At 41.5% G+C, this 18,464-nt stretch overlaps 1 protein-coding gene across 1 annotated transcript in view; it reads right to left on the minus strand.

Moving 5' to 3' along the window:
- The window catches only part of SLC2A9 (solute carrier family 2 member 9), a 105,529-nt gene extending 100,519 nt beyond the window's left edge, over window positions 1-5,010 (minus strand). The window contains exons 1-2 of the mRNA XM_027814047.2: window positions 4,932-5,010; window positions 221-306 (exon numbers count right to left, since the gene is read on the minus strand). Coding sequence (XP_027669848.1) covers window positions 221-283 — 63 coding nt within the window. The 5' untranslated portion in view covers window positions 284-306; window positions 4,932-5,010. The remainder of the gene's footprint in view (window positions 1-220; window positions 307-4,931) is intronic.
- Between the last annotated feature and the right edge of the window lie 13,454 nt (window positions 5,011-18,464).

The raw sequence follows: 18,464 nt of genomic DNA on the forward strand, positions 1-18,464 counted from the left end.
GACATACATGTTAAAGAGAAACACAGGAGAAAATGAGAGTCCTGTGGTACCAGGTGCAGTGCAGGTACCAAAGGCAGAAAGGAAACAGCAGCATTCCTGCGTTCAAGACACTGAGCCTGCACCTGCAAGTATTCAGATAGGTTCCAAAAAGTTATTTTCTGCCTCCAGTCCCCAAATAGCAAACAAATGTGTTGACAGAAGGTTTGGGGAATTCACTCACCACTTTTTTCTTCACCACCTTATTTTCTTTCATCTCACCATTGCTTTGCTGTTTGCTCTCCATTCCGTTACCTCGTTAGGTGATAGCTGAGGAAGAAAAGAGGGAAAGTTGTGGTACTGTTCAGCTGATGCAGATTTTCTTTTTTTAATAAAATCATAAACCTGACCCAGGAAGGACTTGACAAAGCCTATAAGAAGTCTAGCTACTCCCTTCAAAAGTCAGATCCTCATTCAGGAAGGCATTAGCAGCACCAAATTAGCAGCAATCGAAACGTACATGCTAACTGTGTTTAAGTAGTCTACTCAGAGGGCAGCATGCAGTAGTTCCTAGCCCAACTAAAGCGTGAAGGGGAAAAAGCTGCAGTATCAGGCCCTTCAGTGAATGTGCTGTCTCTATTAGAATAGGAGCATCAGACCCATTGCAACTACAAAAGGAGTTTAGATAGTCAGGTGGAACTACTTTACTATCGCTGGGTTGCAGCCAGGACATCTGGATTAATTGGTGGTGTGATTCTAATGATTATTAGACCTTATAGTAGCTGGGGCATTGCCTGAATGCATTTGCAAAGGAGAGGTCCATTTATTTACTGCTCTGTATAGAAAATTCTTGCCTGAACATCCCCTTACATGCTTTAATAATGTTAAAGGACATTTTAATCATCATTTATTAAGAAACTAAACTGATTTCTGGAGTTCCAAAGAGGATGGATTATCTGTTATTTACACTGTGCTTCTTTGTATAGTCTTGGGCAGTCCATCAGTCTGTTCAGTTCATTTGGAATATGGGTTACCAAGTTCTTCTATCTCAACATCTTCAGATGACAGCACATTTCAAGATCTTTGCTTACTTGGTCATTATGGTATCAGTAGATCCAATCTTGGATGCAAGTTGTCTTGTAGACAAGAGTCTACAAGATAGCGAGCTATATAATACATGGGGAGTAACAGTCAATTTAGTGAAACAGCACATTGGAGTGGAAATTGTGTTGAGGCCATCACACAAACAATACATTTTCTAAGAAGAAATCCTGTCTGATAGAAGTACTGCCATTGGCAGTACTGGGGACATTATATCAAATGGTTCCAAGACATCAGGCTGAGCTTTTAAGTTAGAGAAGCTAGAGACATGACAGCATACTGTAAGTGCCGAAGCCAGAAAAATTACCTTCATCCCTCTTTACCTCCCAGTGCACTCAATACTAAAAACCTGCAAACAACTCCTTTTACTCTGCTGCAAAGGGCCTTTGTCAATCCCTGCTAAATTACTCTTCTAAAAGAGCTTTCAAGGCAAATGTATTTCACTTTCTAGGAGAGATGCTCAGTCTCATCAAACAGTTCACATGTCTCATATCACATTTAACAAGCATAGCAAAAAATAACATCAGACTGGCTCACTGCAGCTCCCACATGCTATACTGTATCTCATATATAGATAATGTGGATAATTAAATTAACGAAGGTTCCAATAAAGCACAAACAAAGTGTGATCAAACTGGAATTTAAGAGCTTACAAGACAAATAATGTATGGGGCGTAGCACTTGAACAGACAGCACAGGCTCAGTCAAGAACAGTCTGCCAAGCATCTAAAGAGACATAATGCAGCCTCACAGCTAAGCCACTAGGCAAGGATAACTTGTATCTACCTTCCCTCACGGCATTGTTTTTTATATGTCTGATTCTTTGTCTTGTTCTTTGAGCCATCTTTAAAATGCTCTTAAGATATGTCTCCTGTGTCTGGAAGGTTTAATTACTAGCAGTGCACCATCTGCAGAATTGTTCAGACTGAACTGTCCCTCCTGTTCCACTTGTTTTTGAACATATCCACTTGACTGTGGAAGAAGGCATGTTATGATATCCAGGACAGACATTCAATGTGATGCAAAAAAAAAAAAAAAAAAAGAAATCTGGGCTGAGGAGGGAGTAGAAATCACTGAAATCCTGCATGGATTTGTCAGTATTACTTTTGTAGTCTTACTGACTTGTGTGCAGGGAAGAGAGACATGATTACAGCAAGCAGGAACCCGGTCTTCAAATTGCAGTGTTTAACAAAATCTGAAGAAGTGAAGTTCCACTTAGGGGAATGAAAGTCTGAAATGTGCACTACTGCTGCTGCTAGCCGTTCATTGAAAGGTTTTAAAAGATGGGGTGGAAAAGTGTATTCCTTCCCCCTGAAGTTCATATTGCTAGTACCAGGTAAGTTGTTTAAATTGTGGATCCAAAAATATTCATTCATGATCCATTCTTTATTACGGAAGATTAGATCTTTCTGCTTCCTAGCTTCCACAGTTAGTCAGGAGGTGACCCATGAGTCAGGAATGGCTGATTTACGCCAGGCCAGGGGGCACCATCCGTTTCAGCATTATGATCAGAGCTACAGTTTGCTTACCTACTTATCCAGCAGTTTATTCAGCAATGAATGGGTTGACTTCATTAGTAGGACATGCAATCCGAGTCCTACAAATTGTTAGCCTTGGCAAGGATGGCTCAGCAGTTTGCGGAGCAGGAGCATTATGGCTGGCACAGCAAACTGACTTGAGGGAGGTGTGGATAAACCTACTGTAATCTAGGTAATCTAGGTTTGGTTCTGAACTTCTACAGAACATTCAGCATTCATTAACTGACGGCAAGTCAGGAAAAACAAAAGACATTGGAAAGCTGTTGTGTTCACAAGAAGCAAATATGCAAAGGGAGTTGTTTCAGATGAACTCAAATTTTAAATGGCCATATTTGTTATGTTAGATGACAAAATCATGAAGGAGTTGACCACCTCAGAAAAGCTAAGTTATAAGCCACAGTTACTAAAAAAAACCAAACCAAAACAAAAAAATCAACCCCAAAAACCAAAATAAGAAGTGTATAAGACCTGGAATAGATCAATTATTGTTGTTGTCCAGTCTGACCATAAAGCACTGTTTGGGCCAGTAGCCAGTGAAGGCCCATTTGCCATCTTGTTCAGATGTGCCTGGACTTACACCAAGTCACTGGTCACTCCACCTAAGGCACAACACAAGCAGGCTTCAGGCAGTTTATCAGCAATATAAAAGGTTATGCTGACAAAAATTCCTCATGATGGGCATATGCAGCTTCCATGTCTGTCTCCCGAATGCAAAATATATTACCTCTGTAGAAAGATTATGTCTGTGTCAACATTGTGCTACAATGGACAGGAAAATGTGTGAAGAGAAGCCTCCAGTGACAAAATTCACTTGTAATTATAAACCAGCACAGCCTCTCAGGAATGGAAAGGGACTGCTTTGCACTCCTCAGAGTAAACCTCTTTCAGGTGTAGCACAGAATAGTTTGGTATCTTTTAAATGGGAGAAAGACAAAAGAGAGACGACACTGCAGTATGGTGAATCACAAAGCTTTGGAAAACATGGTGGTATAAAAATAACTGAGACAGACTCAGCAAGTCCTATTTGGCCATGGTAAACTGATATCTAATTGTACTGGAAATCGGTAGGTGCTTCAGAAGACCTTTATTGGTTGGGGGGTTTTTTGTTTGTTTGTTTTGTGGGGTTTTTGGGGTTTTTTTGTTTGTTTGTTTTTTTTTCCTGATTCAGTACTAGAATTGTAATAAAAGAGGACAGAGGAGAAAAGTTCTGAATCTTACTTCTGTCCTGTAGCTTGTGTGCTGCTACCTTTTTTCCACTCACCTACAGCTGAAATTCTCCATGGGTGAACACTTGTACCTTTCAAAACAGGAGCTGTCCTTGCAATGTAACAGACAAGCTGAAGACCTCTCTGCTTGAAGCTAGATGCTTCTGTCATTAGTCTATCGCGTCTATTTCAATAAATGTGCTCCTCTCCCTGGTACTGTAAATCACACATATATACCCACACAAAATAAATCCACCATTGATTAATGAAAAGATTGATTAATGAGAGTATGCAGTGTGAAGAATACATTTCAAGTTTCTGTGTTGCCCAAATCAGGAACACTTTATGTATTAGATCTTGATTAAGTGACATAACTATCTGGTTAAAATAGGTGTTCTGGAACCCCATTAGAAACTGAAGGGATTACTTTCTTCTCAAGTAGTTCTGTTAAGCTAGATGTATTCTGGTGCAAATAATACTGTACTAGTCAATGTTTCTTATACTGCTTATGCAAAAAGTCAAACAGTCCCAATATTAAAATACCATTGCCGGAGTTAGGTGTGGCATGACTTTAATGGGGCACAGAGCATTTCTATGGTGCTGAACTATTTAGTAAGAGTTCTCAAATTATGTATTCTGATTCTTAAATTCTCAAATACTGTAGACCCCCCAACTTCCAGAAACACCTGTTCTTTTAAATAATCAGTTGACATAACATTAAAAAAAAGTATGTCGCTTTTTCCCTCTATCTGTGGCATCAGTCCTAAAGTGTGTTTACAAGGTGATGAATTATTGTACCTGGATTTCAGTATTCCATACAAGTCACAATCTGATCTCTTATACTGAGAAGGGGAAAGACTGAATTTCTATTTCAAAATTAAATGCTTTGTGTGGGTTTTAAAAATATAAACTAGGGGAAAAAATAAAGTTATTTTCCATAGAAATCTAATAACCAGGAGAGGATCACGGGAAATTATTTGCTTACAATTTTCACAAAATTGGTTTATACCAAGATAAATGTTCCTCCCTCCCTGAATCAAACCCTTGAGAACATTGCCAAATTTGAGAAGTAGCTCCAAAGTATCAAGTCCAATTTCCAGGCGCTACTCACCACTTATCCAAAGTATTCTTCACTTCCAGCGGTTTCTCAGGTTCAAAGCAGTTCAGAAGCAGCCCTTGTCAGGGTTGCTACAGCAGCCCACTTCTCTGAAATAGGGACAGTTAAATTGCTGAATTAAATTTAAAGCCAGCTTTAACTCTTTTATACCTTTTCAGAAGTAATAAATGATTAACAGTTAAACCAAAGCATAGTATGATGCTTTAGCTGGAATTCATGCAATAATTCTTTCCTACTCAACTGAGAACAAACTGCCTTGTATGGCTGCAATACCATACAATAGGTCTTTGTTTCAGTCACCACACAATGTGAAAAAGCTTTGCTTCCCACATTCAAACCATCAGACATTTGAAATGCAAGTGCCTAAGGCTAGGACTCGCATTCATATACTCTTACAGGATTACAAGTGACCAGGTGGAGGAACACCCACAGCATTCCATGTACTGCAAAAGGCTTTTAACAGTGATGTGTTGGGCCAGTACTTGTGCACGTGAGACAGTGTGTGCTACTTGTTGGGAGTCACCTCTTCACAAGATTTTGAAAGACTGGGGCAAGACATACTGTACAGTACCAAACCTCACGGTATTTCATAAAAAGATTTACCTTGTCTACTCTTCTGGCTTTGTGCCATAGAGAGGAGCTCCATATCAGTGTTGGTTTAAATACTAAACAAAACACTGGTCAGGACAAGGGTGTGGCAGTTCTGACTTTGCTTTTGCGATCAGTTCCTTACACCCCAGAGCTAAGCAGAGGTAAGAACACTCTTTGATGTGAAGAAGTATGCCCTGCTTTGGCTTTTCTCCGCTGGTGTATTGATTTCTTTGAAAATCCAACTTATGTTAAATTAGGGTCATCATTGTTTCCTCAAGGACCTTGGTAGCAAATTTAGTTGGATTTTCTGTAAGCTTGCAGACGATAAGCTATCCAAGATGTGTTAGGTAGAGAGGCAGTTGTACAGATGTAAGTTTGCTGAAACTGTAAATTCTGTCTAGGATTTGAAGTAACTGTGTTCTTTTAGGGAAGGTGGCATTACTGAACAAGCGATGCTTGGTTTGTATTTCAGGTTATGATTGTTCTGGCAGCTCCTATGGATCACTTTTGACCCTGTTCCATAAATTTCAGTGAAGTTCTCAAAAGATATTACCATCAAATTTACTTCAGCTAAATATAGGCATCCTTCTTGGGTTACAAGAAGCTAATCAATGAAAACACCACTTTTGAGAGACAGGAAGTTCTCCCTAATATCCCCTAGCATATTTTATCTAAAAGTGTCTTTAGACTTGGCACCCAATATTTGATAATTAACATTAAAATAATAAAGTCTTGTACTTTAGCTCTCTGTAACACGGTAGTTATAAGACAATAGGAGATTCTCTTAATCTCTGGTGTGAGAGTGGGCAGAGAGGTGAGTTTCAAACAGATCTTGTATCTCAGATACAAGTGACAGGTGATGCCTTCCAGACCTATATATATTTTAATTTACATTTTAGATCATCAACATTTTAACGGAAATGTTCACAAATTCTAAATTAATGCAAAGTGACATCTGAAACCAAGATGCCCTACTACTTAGTAGCATCTGTCATTTGTGTAAAGGACTTGTTACTCAGCATGACCCACAATTACCATAAGGACAGGGAAATAAACAAGACAAGGCTATGAAGCTGGCACTGCTACATTATAGAACATGTTACATGTGGTTATGTAGGCTTTGGGAAGACGTGCCTGTTCAAAAAGCAGGAATTAATGATTATTGAAGAGCAGCCCATTCCACGCTGGAACTAATCTTTTCAGACTAAATAAAGCTACCTCTTTGTTCCAAGTTTTCCCAAGTTTTAGATTCAAGGTTATACATTTGTCCTGTATCAACCTGAGCAAGAATACAAAGAAACCATCCCAAGGGCAATTTACGCAGTCATGACCAAGCAGTAGGACAAACAAACCAAGAATTACTTTGTTAGACACCACAGCAGAAAGTAGCAAAGATATTCTTGGTGGAAATTATAAACAGAACAGAAAAAATAGAGAGAATCTTTACAAGCAAGGCTAATATTCAGGCAGCAGTCTGTGAAATTTTAATTTCAGGTTCAAGAATAATTAGGAGGTTGGAAACAGAAATGCTGGCGTAAATGTGGTAACCAGAGAGCATACAGTGTCTCTAACTATATGTGTGAATGCTTATTCACATGTAAAGATGTAGTTGGTTTCTACGCAGATAGGCCCCTTTGGAAATGTAGTCTCAAATTGCTAAGCCAAATTAATGCTTAGGTTTTGGTTATATAAAAATGCCCTGATCTGGCAAAGCAGCAGTATACAGTTTAGTTTTAAACCCAATTCCATAGGAAAATTAGTTATGTACATAAGTACTTCACTAGTGAAAGTGAGAACATCTAGCTTCTCACTTAGTCAAACCCTCAAAACTGGAATTTGGTGTCTTTCATGGCTGCATGTCTTGATGGAAATGTATTGTATTCCCAAACTGCTAAAAACATAGTTTTGAGAGAAAAGCCAGGACACTGACCATCATTATTAAGTAGTCTTATCATCTTAAAACCCTCAAAGTTCCCAATATGTAGATGTTAGTATAAACAGATCTAACAGATTGGGGTGGGGAGGAAGGAGGAACAAGAATATTAAGTGTTTAAAAATACGTTTTACTGATTCTTACAAAACAGTGCCTTGAATCAGCTGCAGCAGGGTATTTCCCAGTTCTTTGCAAGAAAAAGCAGTTAATAATTACCTTTTGCTGTGTGGCCATTAGTGATGTTTTAACCATTTTCTCTCATTTACACATGCAAGTCTGGTATGTCATCATTTAGGAAAAAAACTTATGAGCCATGCATTTAATGCTGTCATTATATTAGGGTTATTTCCAACATTACCTTCCATGTAGATTAAAGCTAGTTAAATCTTTGCCAAGTTATTTCCAGTGAAGTCAGTATAGCATCCACCTGCCATTTAGTAAATGTTGAATTAAATATTGACAATGAAAGCTTTTATATTGTAAGGTCATGCCCTGAGTTAAGACCAAAGCTGCTCCTGGGTACAGGTTCATTCCAGGTGGAAAGAAAACACTCTCAAAATAAATCTTGTTATAAAGGATTATGCCCCAAAATGAAGGACTTCTAGGATGGTAATTTTGGGGTCAATCCTGAAGAAGGCAGAGTACGCAGCACCCAAGTAATTTTTTGTTGAGCATTGGAGAATACTTTCAAAATTCCCAAGACTACCACATTTGAGCAGTTTCTACTGCTACTTGAGTAGTCTTTATTAATGCTGTAAGCAAGAAAACTTCTTCTCACCAGGGTAATAAGGGCTTCAGCCTTCCTCCTCTCTTAAGTGGTAGCAAAACCTGCTTCCAGCAGGCAGCTATACCCTGGCAGATGCATTCTTTATGAATCTTTTTCTAAAATATCATTATAGGCATCAAGAGCAGGCAGACAATTTCTACCACAACTGTTTTTCCAATCAGCAGTCTGTGGTGGTTTGACCCTGGCTGGGCACCAGGTGCCCACCAAAGCTGCTTTGTCAGTGCCCTCCTCAGCTGGGCAGGGGGGCAAAAATATAACAAAAGGCTCATGGGTCAAGATAAGGACAAGGGGACAAGGGGGTCACTCAGCAATTACTGTCACAGGCAAAACAGGCTTGGGGAAAATTAGTTTAATTTATTACCATTCAAATCAGAAAAAGACCTTCCCCCCACCCCTTCCCGGGCTCACCCTCACGCCTCACTCCCAATGTCTGTCCCTGCTCCCCGCGGGCTCCATGGGCTGAGGGCACAGCTGGCCTCGCCGCGGCCTTCACCGCGGGCTGGGGGGGAACCTCTGCTGCGGCGCCTGGAGCCCCTCCGGCCCTGCCTGCACCCACCGGGTGTCTGCGGGGCTGCTGCTCGCACACCTGCTCACTCCTCTCTTCCACTGCGGGTTTTTTTTGTGCAAAATTCACCCCCCCACCCCCCTTCCTTCTCTAAATTTGCTATCTCCAAGGTGCCACCACCATCGCTGATGGGCTTGGCCTTGCCCAGCGGCAGGTCCATCCTGGAGCTGGCTGGCGTTGGCTCCATTGGACATGGGGGGAGCTTCTGGCATCCTCTCACAGAAGCCACACCTGTAGACCTCTGCTACAAAACTCTTGCCATACAAACCCACTACACAGTCCTATTACACTTAGGAATTGCTTACTACTCCTTTTGAAATCTTCAGAGGAGAACCACTGATTTTTTTGAAAGATCACTGAAATTCCTAACCCTCCAAGTGAAGCTCCATGTTCTGACTCACACAAGGATCATCCTCATTGATATAGTGGCTGCTTCTAGCCTTAGACATCAGTCTTGACCTTTGTGGAGGGGGAAATTAAACAAATTACCTTTGCATGCGTTGCATTCTCAGTCAGTCTCTAGCTTGCTCAAAACCTGAGTTGCCAAGCTTGAGCTCTGGCCCCCTGGGAGCAGCGAGGACTGCTCGAGCCCAGAGTCCACACATTCCTTGCAATGCTGAATGTGCCTAAAAAGGATGCAGAGCAAGCCCAGAGTAGAAGTACATACTCATGTTGCTTTCTTGTGAAATTTGGTCCTGGAAATCAAGCTAGGAAAATAAACGTTACCAAACTTTGCCCTATCCAACCTCCCCACTTATTTTAAATAGCCCCAGTCCCAGCTTCACTTCAAGCTGCAAGACCCTTTTAGCTTGTCTAGCTGTAGTCTGAAGGTCTAATATCTCATTTTTCTTCACCTAGGGACTAAAATTAATGCAGAGATATTTGTGTAGCAAATTATTCTCTCCACAGCTTCATGAAACCCGGCAAGCAGCAGCTCAGCATTTATTCTCTTGAAGGCTAAGAGATGTTACAGAAATACTCCCCTCTAAAAGCAGGGAAATATAATGTAACATAAGAATTGCCTCTTAAATATCACTACCTTAATTTGTGTAATTAAAGCTTTATAATGTAAATACAGTTAAATTCTGCATGTTGTGAACAAAGGTGTTTTCCTCCCACTTTGAGGAATTGGAGGATGAAAGAAAGAAGTAGTGAGATAGATCCTTCTGCCTCTCCCAAGCTTTCGCTGTGATTTCCAGGGGCATTTAAATGTTCTTTGTTGTAGCTTTAAAAATGTTACAAAAAGTGTTTTGTCACACTCAGTAGTTTTCAGTTATAGGGACGTGAAGATATGAAACTCCCTTACATTTCCAGGGGTTGTGAAATACTGGAAAGGCTGATGGCTGAAGTGCCTGCTTTGCATTTCAAAAGCTATCGGGGTCAAAGTCTGTTAGTTATTACCATTTTCAGCAGTTCTTGGTGTCAGGGCCTTGAGCACATAGCCTGTACTGGGCTCAGGGCCAGCTCAGAGGATGGTGCGGGCACCCAGCCATGAGGGAGAGCCTCTCTACAGAGGGGACTCCCCCTCCATCTTCACGCAGGAAAGCCCGCTAAGGGGACGTTCTCGGACGTTGTCCTCAGTCCAGGTTAAGCTGATCCAGACCTTTACCTTGACCAACAGGCCTGACTTTGCGGCTCAAACTCAGACCTCCCTTGTCACCATGGACTTGCCTGTTGATCGCAGGGCTGTGCCTAAGCTTGGGTGCTGGGGTCATGTGCTGACTTCAGTTCTCATCTGAACCCCAGACCTGCCTCACCCCCTGGGGGCTGTCTGCAGATGGGGGCTCTTGGCTGAACCTGGCCACTGCTACCAGATGTCTAGCAGTCAAACAAAGAGATAGGCAAAGGAACAGTATCTAACATGCATAAAAGGCACCATTATCTAGTAAATTCAGAGGCCATGTGGAGCTGCAGACCAGTAAAAAAAAGAACAAAGGACTGGAGACGCAGATAACTTCTCATAACCCACCCCCCACCAGGATGAGACCATCAGCCTTAGGGCCCAGAGGAGCAGGGGATGGCTGTGTACAACTCTAGGCAGAGTGTGTGGGTAACACTTCTGACCGCATTGTTATTCTCTCTTCCTCTGTAATAAATAGATCCGGACTAATAACGAGACTCATAAAATTCCAGTTATAGTAACAAGCTCACCACAGTAAACTCTTAGCAGATCTAAGGTGTGCTTCCTCTTTGCCAATAAACAATATCTTAAGCAGAAGTGTTTCCATTCCATGTTTTTCTGCTCTGGAAAATTTAGTAATTTGAACTGTGATCTCCAGAAAGGGAAGTGGATGACACTACAAGAATTTAATATAGTATCTTTATTTGTCAAAAACAGGACTCTTTCAGCTGGTTAGCACTAGTAACAGCAAAAGGAATTCTCTATAAAAAAAGATTGTCTTTGCTTCAGTTGCAGTCAAATTGTAAAACAATTTTTCTGCAGTAAAAGTTGTCAATCTTTGCTCAGGATGGTAAGTAACACTTCTTAAATACCTAATTATTTAGGTGGTCTAATAATTTATAGGAATTATTATGTAAGCAAAACAGCAGATTCCAGGAAGACATTAGAAGTCAAATTAATTTACCTTTGATTTCAAGTGAATAAAGTATCTTTGTACTCAGTTTATGGAATAAAAAGGCATTTACAGAAATCCATTATTTTGGATCCAGACTTTTCCTGGGGAGAGAAGGAGTAACTTCTATAACAGGCAAGACGAGGACAGGGAGAACAATGAAGCCCCCATAATCCAAGGGGAAATGGTCAGCAACCTGCTACACCTCTTAGGCACACACAAGTCTACGGGGCCAGATGGGATCCACCCAAGGGGACTGAGGGGGCTGGCTGAAGTGCTCACCAAGCCACTTTCAATCATTTACCAGCAGTCCTGGCTAACACAGGGCTCCCAGTTGACTGGAGGCTAGCCAACGCGATGCCCGTCTACAACAAGGGTTGGAAGGAGGATCCAGGGGACTACAGGCCTGTCAGCCTGACCTCAGTGCCAGGGAAGGTTATGGAGCATATCACCCTCTGTGCCACCATGCACAGATGATCAGACCCAGTCAATGTAGGTTTATGAAAGGCAGGTCTTGCTTGACTAGCCTGATCTCCTATGACAAGAAGACCCACTTAGTGGATGAGGGAAAGGCTGTGGATGTTGTCTACCTGGGCTTTAGTAAAGCCTTCAACACAGCATTGTCTCCCAGGGCAACAAAGCTGGGAGAGGGTCTAGAGCACAATTCTTATGAGCAGTGGGTGAGGGAACTGGGGTTATCTAGCCTGGAGAAAAGGAGGCTCAGGGGGACCTTATCCCTCTCTACAACTACCTGAAAGGAGGTGGGTGTCAGTCTGTTCTCCAAAGTAACAAGTAACAGGACGAGAAGAAACAGCCTCAAGTTGTACTGGGGGGTTTAGGTTGTATATTAAGAAAATTTCTTCACTGAAAGTGTTACTAAGCATTGGAACAGGCTGCCCAGGGAAGTGGTTGGGTCAGCATCCCTAAAAATATTTAAAAGGTGTGTAGAGGTGGTACTTAGGGACATGACTTAGTGGTGGACTTGCAGTTAACGGTTGGAGTTTAACTTAAAGGTCTTTTCCAACCTAAATGATTCTATTATTCCATGATAGTCTATGCTGTAACTGCACAAGCTTCCAGACAGATGCCTGCACAGCTTCTCAGCTGACAGAAAAGCACCAAGGTATAAATCTGCATAATGCCCTACGATAGCCCAGTATCGTCTGTTTGGGTTGCTACTCAGAGCTACCATGTAAGTTTTCCTTCCATCTTTTCCACCTCACCCACACTCAAGCATTTCTCATTGTAGCATACTTTTGGTCTGCTGTGTCTTAATTTCTGGCTTTTAAGTTCAGTTGGAGTTGACCTCTGCCCGCTATTGCTGCTGAAGATTTGCAAGTTGAGCAAGCTACTGTAATGTCATGGTGTAAGCTAGTACAGGAAAGGAAGAACACTGGTACAAGGCAAGTCATTAACAGTAAGCTTGTCACTAGATTATCAGAAGAACCTGGGACATTTCATGAGACTGAAGTTTGATTGCCAATTACACCAACAGGATGTGATAGTGACGGAAGTATATCCAAGTGCATGACTCAGGCCATGCATTTCGAAAAATCTTGGAACATTGTTACTGCATTACACTTTGTTGATGGTTCAAGGGGCATTGCTTTCATGTTAAGACTTATGTCGTTAATTAATAAAACATTAACCTGAGAACAGAAACAGGAATCTATAGGTAGTATACACTAAGCAATCAGGAAGAATGTATGAAGTTGTGAGCTTATTCCCCAAGTGAGTGTTGAAATAATTAGTAATTACGTAGCAGAGTTTTGGGTATAGATCCCCTCACCTCCTGTTTATGGTTGTAATGAAAATCAAAGGTTTAAAAGTACTTTGCGTGACTCAATCTGTGAAAGGTAATTCACTGTTGCAGACCCATGTAGGATGCAAGAACATGCTACCTAAGCTTACAAAAAAATTATGCAAGCGCCAAAACTCCATGCTAAACTGGATAGTGGTCATACTGCTCAGCTTAACTACATCTGCATAAAATTATTTCCATTAAATGTTAGAGTTGTGCACAATACCACCTTCATCTGGGGATTGTATTGCTCAACGTATCATTGAGTTATTTTGAAAAGGAGGTCAGATGTGAAGACAGTGTTTGCACAACAGCGTACTGGAGATGGTCAAATATAAGGCTGATTGCAGAGAGCTATACAAAGTCACTTTGTGTTTTAAGTGACAGAGAAAATTAATTACTCATACATGTGTATTAATCAATGCAGAAAAAACTTAATACGTATACAGTAATGGACTCACAGGTAGCTATTTTAATTTTGGGAAAATCTTGAAACCATTTTCGATAGTCCTAGGAATCTGTCAGTTCAGTTCTGAGGCAGACAAAACAAGCAAAGCATTAAAATAAACCTTAATAAAAGAGTCATTATGTTGGTACCAATCCAGACTGCAGCCAGCAGTACATTCTGGTTTGGACCTTTTCTCTCACAAAAGATGCAGAGGACTGAAATGATGAAAGTAGTCTCACACAGTAGCAATGGAATCCTTAGCTTAAGAGGAAGATGTGCCCTTTCCCTCAAGTTGTCCTTTCCTTGCAGAACCTTTGCAAGGTACAGATAACTACGCAAACAGTCTCACTTTAATAAAACTAGCCAGCACTCTATTTGGTCCAGCTCTTACAGTCACGTCTTATAATGAGTGGTAGTGGTTTTTCAAGGGTGCAATGAGAAACAAAGCAAATATAGGAAAAGCCTTCCCCAGTTCACCTGTCCAGCTTCTGGTTATTGGTTTCTTAGGAACTTCCTAACTTACAGTATGTATTTGGCTTCACTTCCCATGCTCCTGTTTAACTTCTCCAATTATATTTTTTTTTTCATTCCAACATTCTGTGGCAATGAGTTCCACAGGATCAACAGATGAGGTTGTAAATTTTAGCTTCTTTTCTGATGACTTCTATGGAAGCTCCCTAATTCTTGTGTTGTGAGACTTATTGGCCATGCCTTTCCTAAGCTAAGCTGTGCTGGTTTACATGCATATTTGTGTATCGACTGTTCCGTTCCCTGGGCACACTCCTGTTGTGCCACATTAAGCAATTATGCCTCACAGGCTGTATCTAAATTAGTCATTGAAACAGTTCTCATTTTCCTAAACTTTACAAGACATCCAGTTCACATGCTCCAAGACTTCTTTGCCTCACAAGTCAGAACATATCTTGGTTTACTGCAATTCAAACAAAACCACCACTGTGGTTGCAGCATAATCTTTCCACTGTGCCCAAGGAATCTCCCCTCATCTAATTCCGTAACAGGCAACCTCAGCTTTAGGTTTCTCCCCTAACAGTAGTGGTTCAGTGTATTTATTTTAAAGAGGAATTGCTCTGCGCAGGAAATATCCGTTTTGGTAAAATTCTCCACTTTTCCTGAGGTGATGCAGTACTGCCAGGAACTGGGGCAAGAGATCACTCAGAACAGAGTCAAGACCAAGCTGGAGCTGGATGTTCCAGGTTGAGGAGAAGCAGGGCACAACAGCCAGCACTGCTTGCTGGGGAAACCAGTAAAGGGGAATTGGGCAGGAGTGTTGCTCTGCTTGAGGGCAGGAGGCTCTGCAGAGGCATCTGGACTGGCTGGAGCAATGAGCTGAGGCCAACTGTGCGTGGTTCAACAAGGCTCCGTACCAGGGCCTGCACTTGGGTCACTACAACCCAACGTAGCGCTGCGGGCTTGGAGAAGAGTTGCTGGAAGGCTGCCCAGTGTAAAAGGACCTGGGGGTGCTGGTCAACAGCCAGCTGAATATGAGCCAGCAGTGTGCCCAGGTGGCCAACAGCAACTTGGCTTGTATCTGAAACAGTGTGGCCAGCAGGACTAGGGCAGTGATCACCCCCTGTACTCAGCACTGGTGAGGCCACGCCTCAAATATTGTGTTCAGTTGTGAGCTCCTCATGACCAGAAAAAGACCGAGGTGCTGGAGGATGTCCAAAGAAGGGCAACAAAGCTGGGGGAGGGTCTAGAGCACAATTCATATAAGAAGCAGCTAAGGGAACTGGGGTTATCTAGCCTGGAGAAAAGGAGGCTCTGGGAGGGATTTTAACCCTACAACTACCTGAAAGGAGGTTGTAGACAGGTAGATGTCAGATGTCAGTATGTTCTCCAAAGTAATAAGCAATAGGACGAGAAGAAACAGCCTCAAGTTGTACTGGGGGGTTTAGGTTGAATATTAAGAAAATTTCTTCACTGAAAGTGTCACTAAGCATTGGAACAGGCTGCCCAGGGAAGTGGTTGAGTCACCATCCCTGGAGGTATTTAAAAGATGTGTAGAGGTGGCACCTGGGGACATGATTTAGTGGTGGAATTAGCAGTCCTGGGTTAACAGTTGGACTTGATGATCTTAAAGGTCTTTTCCAACCTAAATGATTACCAACAAAATGGAGCACTACAGCCTACAGAAGCAGCCTGTTCATAGTATACAATATAAATATTGCTAGTATACTACAATATAAATACCCTCTCTTAGAGCAAGAGGCTGAGAGTGGGAAGCAACTGCAGAGGAAATCAATTACTTTTTGAAGAAGACTGGACTACCATCAGACTAAGTTATTTGTTTGCCTTTGGGGCAATATTTAATTAATTTCTTTTTCCTCACATGTTTCCCATCCTCTCAAGCTTCCTGCAATAAAATTCCTTGCTCAGTTTTTACTTCCATTTTGGGGTTTAATCAAAGTTCTCTCTGCTTCACTCCCATCTTGATAATTGCTTATGCTGTTTCTACTTCAGTTGTGATACAGCAATCTTTATTGTCTCAGGGGGAGCGGGGTCTGACAGCTCCTGGCTATCTATCCCTGAAGACCTGGAAAATGTATAGATTCTTGTACTTTACTGGTTTTTTTATGAGTGAGGAATACATCCATCAGTGTTAAATATCACAAGTGTCTGTCATGCCTGCCCCCTTTTCCTCCCCAGCTCAACCCCTCTCTCAGAGCATGGCATGCACGTTAGGCTTTCAGAGTGGTTTTTGTTCACTGACATTGTGCAACAAAGGTTTGTTCACATCGGATGTGTAGGATGTGCTCCTGAGCCCCACAAACTGCTGCAATCCCATTACTCTCAAGTCTCACTGTGGAGGGGGACAGGGAAAACAGGCCTATTGGCGAATGTATTAACCTTTTTCCTTTTGTTTATTTTACAAAATAGAGTGTTTTCTCAATTACTGAGACTAGGTCTGGTCTAAAAATAAGGGCTCAGCTAGGCAGGTAACTGTAGCAGCAGAAACAAGCACACTTTACAGGACCTTCTGAGAGCTTTTAGCAATATATTATAGTAATACTTCTCTGCTCTTACGCAGATTTTCTCTTCTTCTCCTCTGCATCTCCCTGACAGTTAAATTCTGAACATGGAACCCACAAGTCTATTGTACAACAATAAATAGATGTTTAAGTCTAAAACAGTTCATTCATCTTGTGAGAGGAAGACAGCATATTAGTCTTGTCCCTGAAAGAATCTTCTGCATGGCGTTTGAAGAAACACCAAAAGCAGATATCCACCCTGTAGTGAACTATCAACAAATGGTATCGCATTTAAACAGAAACAATGGTTTTATCAGCTGCATGAGAACAAGCTGATAATTTGCAAGTAAACACAGTAATAATGCCATTGCACTTCATTTTCCCAACTTTCTACTCAAGATCTTAACAGATGTAAAGAGAAAAGCCACCATGGAAGAAGGAAATCCATTAATTTGTCTGAAACTCATGATGATGTTTCCCTGGTTAGTACAGACTCTGCTATTTCCCCTGCTTCCCTAACAGGGAACAGATCAATTCTCAAGCCAGTTAACAGCAGCTGAAAACTTGCCGGAGTGTTTCATTACACTGCAAAAGCATAATCCAGGGAAGCAGGCGGAACAGTAAAAAAACTTACATAATTACTGTTGCAAAAGAGGCATGTGCTTCTAGCCAGCCTTAAGAAACAGCTATCTAGTGTGTCAGAGTAAAATAGACAAACTTTTAATGTAGCCACTCTTACTCCTGTATGAATTCTTACTGTCTCGAAGCAAAATGATGCCATACCATACAGACATAACCTCTCTCACTACAGCATCTGCCATCATAACAGCATTGGGTGGACACCTACGCCACACACTATAGACATATATGCTCTATTTATGGAATAACCTGAATGTATGCAACTCCTTGAAATAGTTCAGTTGCTGGTGTCAGCTCTAGTTTGATATGCTCTCAACAATTCTCAAGAGAGTAATGATGTGTAAATGCCATATTCTGCTGATCTAAGAGACTTTTCACTTCTTTTGAAATAGAAATTTGGAAAATTTTCTCCATTCAGTTTCCTGTGGCTGTTCTTTTGTTACTATGGTTTCCTGTTCCACCCCTTGCAGATTTTGCTCAAGGCACAAAATTCATTCCTGAAGCTCCTTAAGCTGCTGTCCCCAGCTTGCTTTTCCTCATATTTCTGAAAGACCAGAACATCATGTTACCTGAGGCTCGGTTCTGCCCCATTGACCCCCACATCCTCATGGCTTGGTTTGCCACTTTAGCATTTTGATTCATATTTGTTTACCCCTAGGTGCAAAGTACTACTGCAGCATCCTGCTGTCTGCAGTTATCCCAGTCTCAGTTTTGCTTGAAACCCTAGCTTTAACTCTCCCACTCCTTTCTCTGTGTGTAAGTAATTTAGACCTAATTCCAGCTGGAATGAATACATAACGTACTGTTCTTCATCTTTCTGGGGACATTACCCTATGCTCACACTTCACTCCAAAATCCACAACAGAGGATACTAATGCTGAAGACTGTTTACCACACCAGTGCCTATGGCATTCAGACCTCATTAAGTGACCTACATTGGTTGATTAAAGCCTAGTATCCTTTGTGGGATAGGATATACCAAGGACAAAGTAATCTCTCAAATCAGAGGTTAGATTGCAGCACATTTACATGCACATCTTTGCTCTGACTCATGCCTGTACACATAGTTCCATAGAAGCCACAGCCCTCTCTGGCCAAATCAAGACTTGTTTGTGTTATACAAGTCCCTGACTGACCGCAGATTAGATATGATGTTATTCCTCAGATCTACACTTCTCTGTTGAGGTGGGCTGTATGTGA

This window comes from Falco cherrug, chromosome 1 (assembly GCF_023634085.1).
Source record: "Falco cherrug isolate bFalChe1 chromosome 1, bFalChe1.pri, whole genome shotgun sequence".
NCBI lineage: Eukaryota > Metazoa > Chordata > Aves > Falconiformes > Falconidae > Falco > Falco cherrug.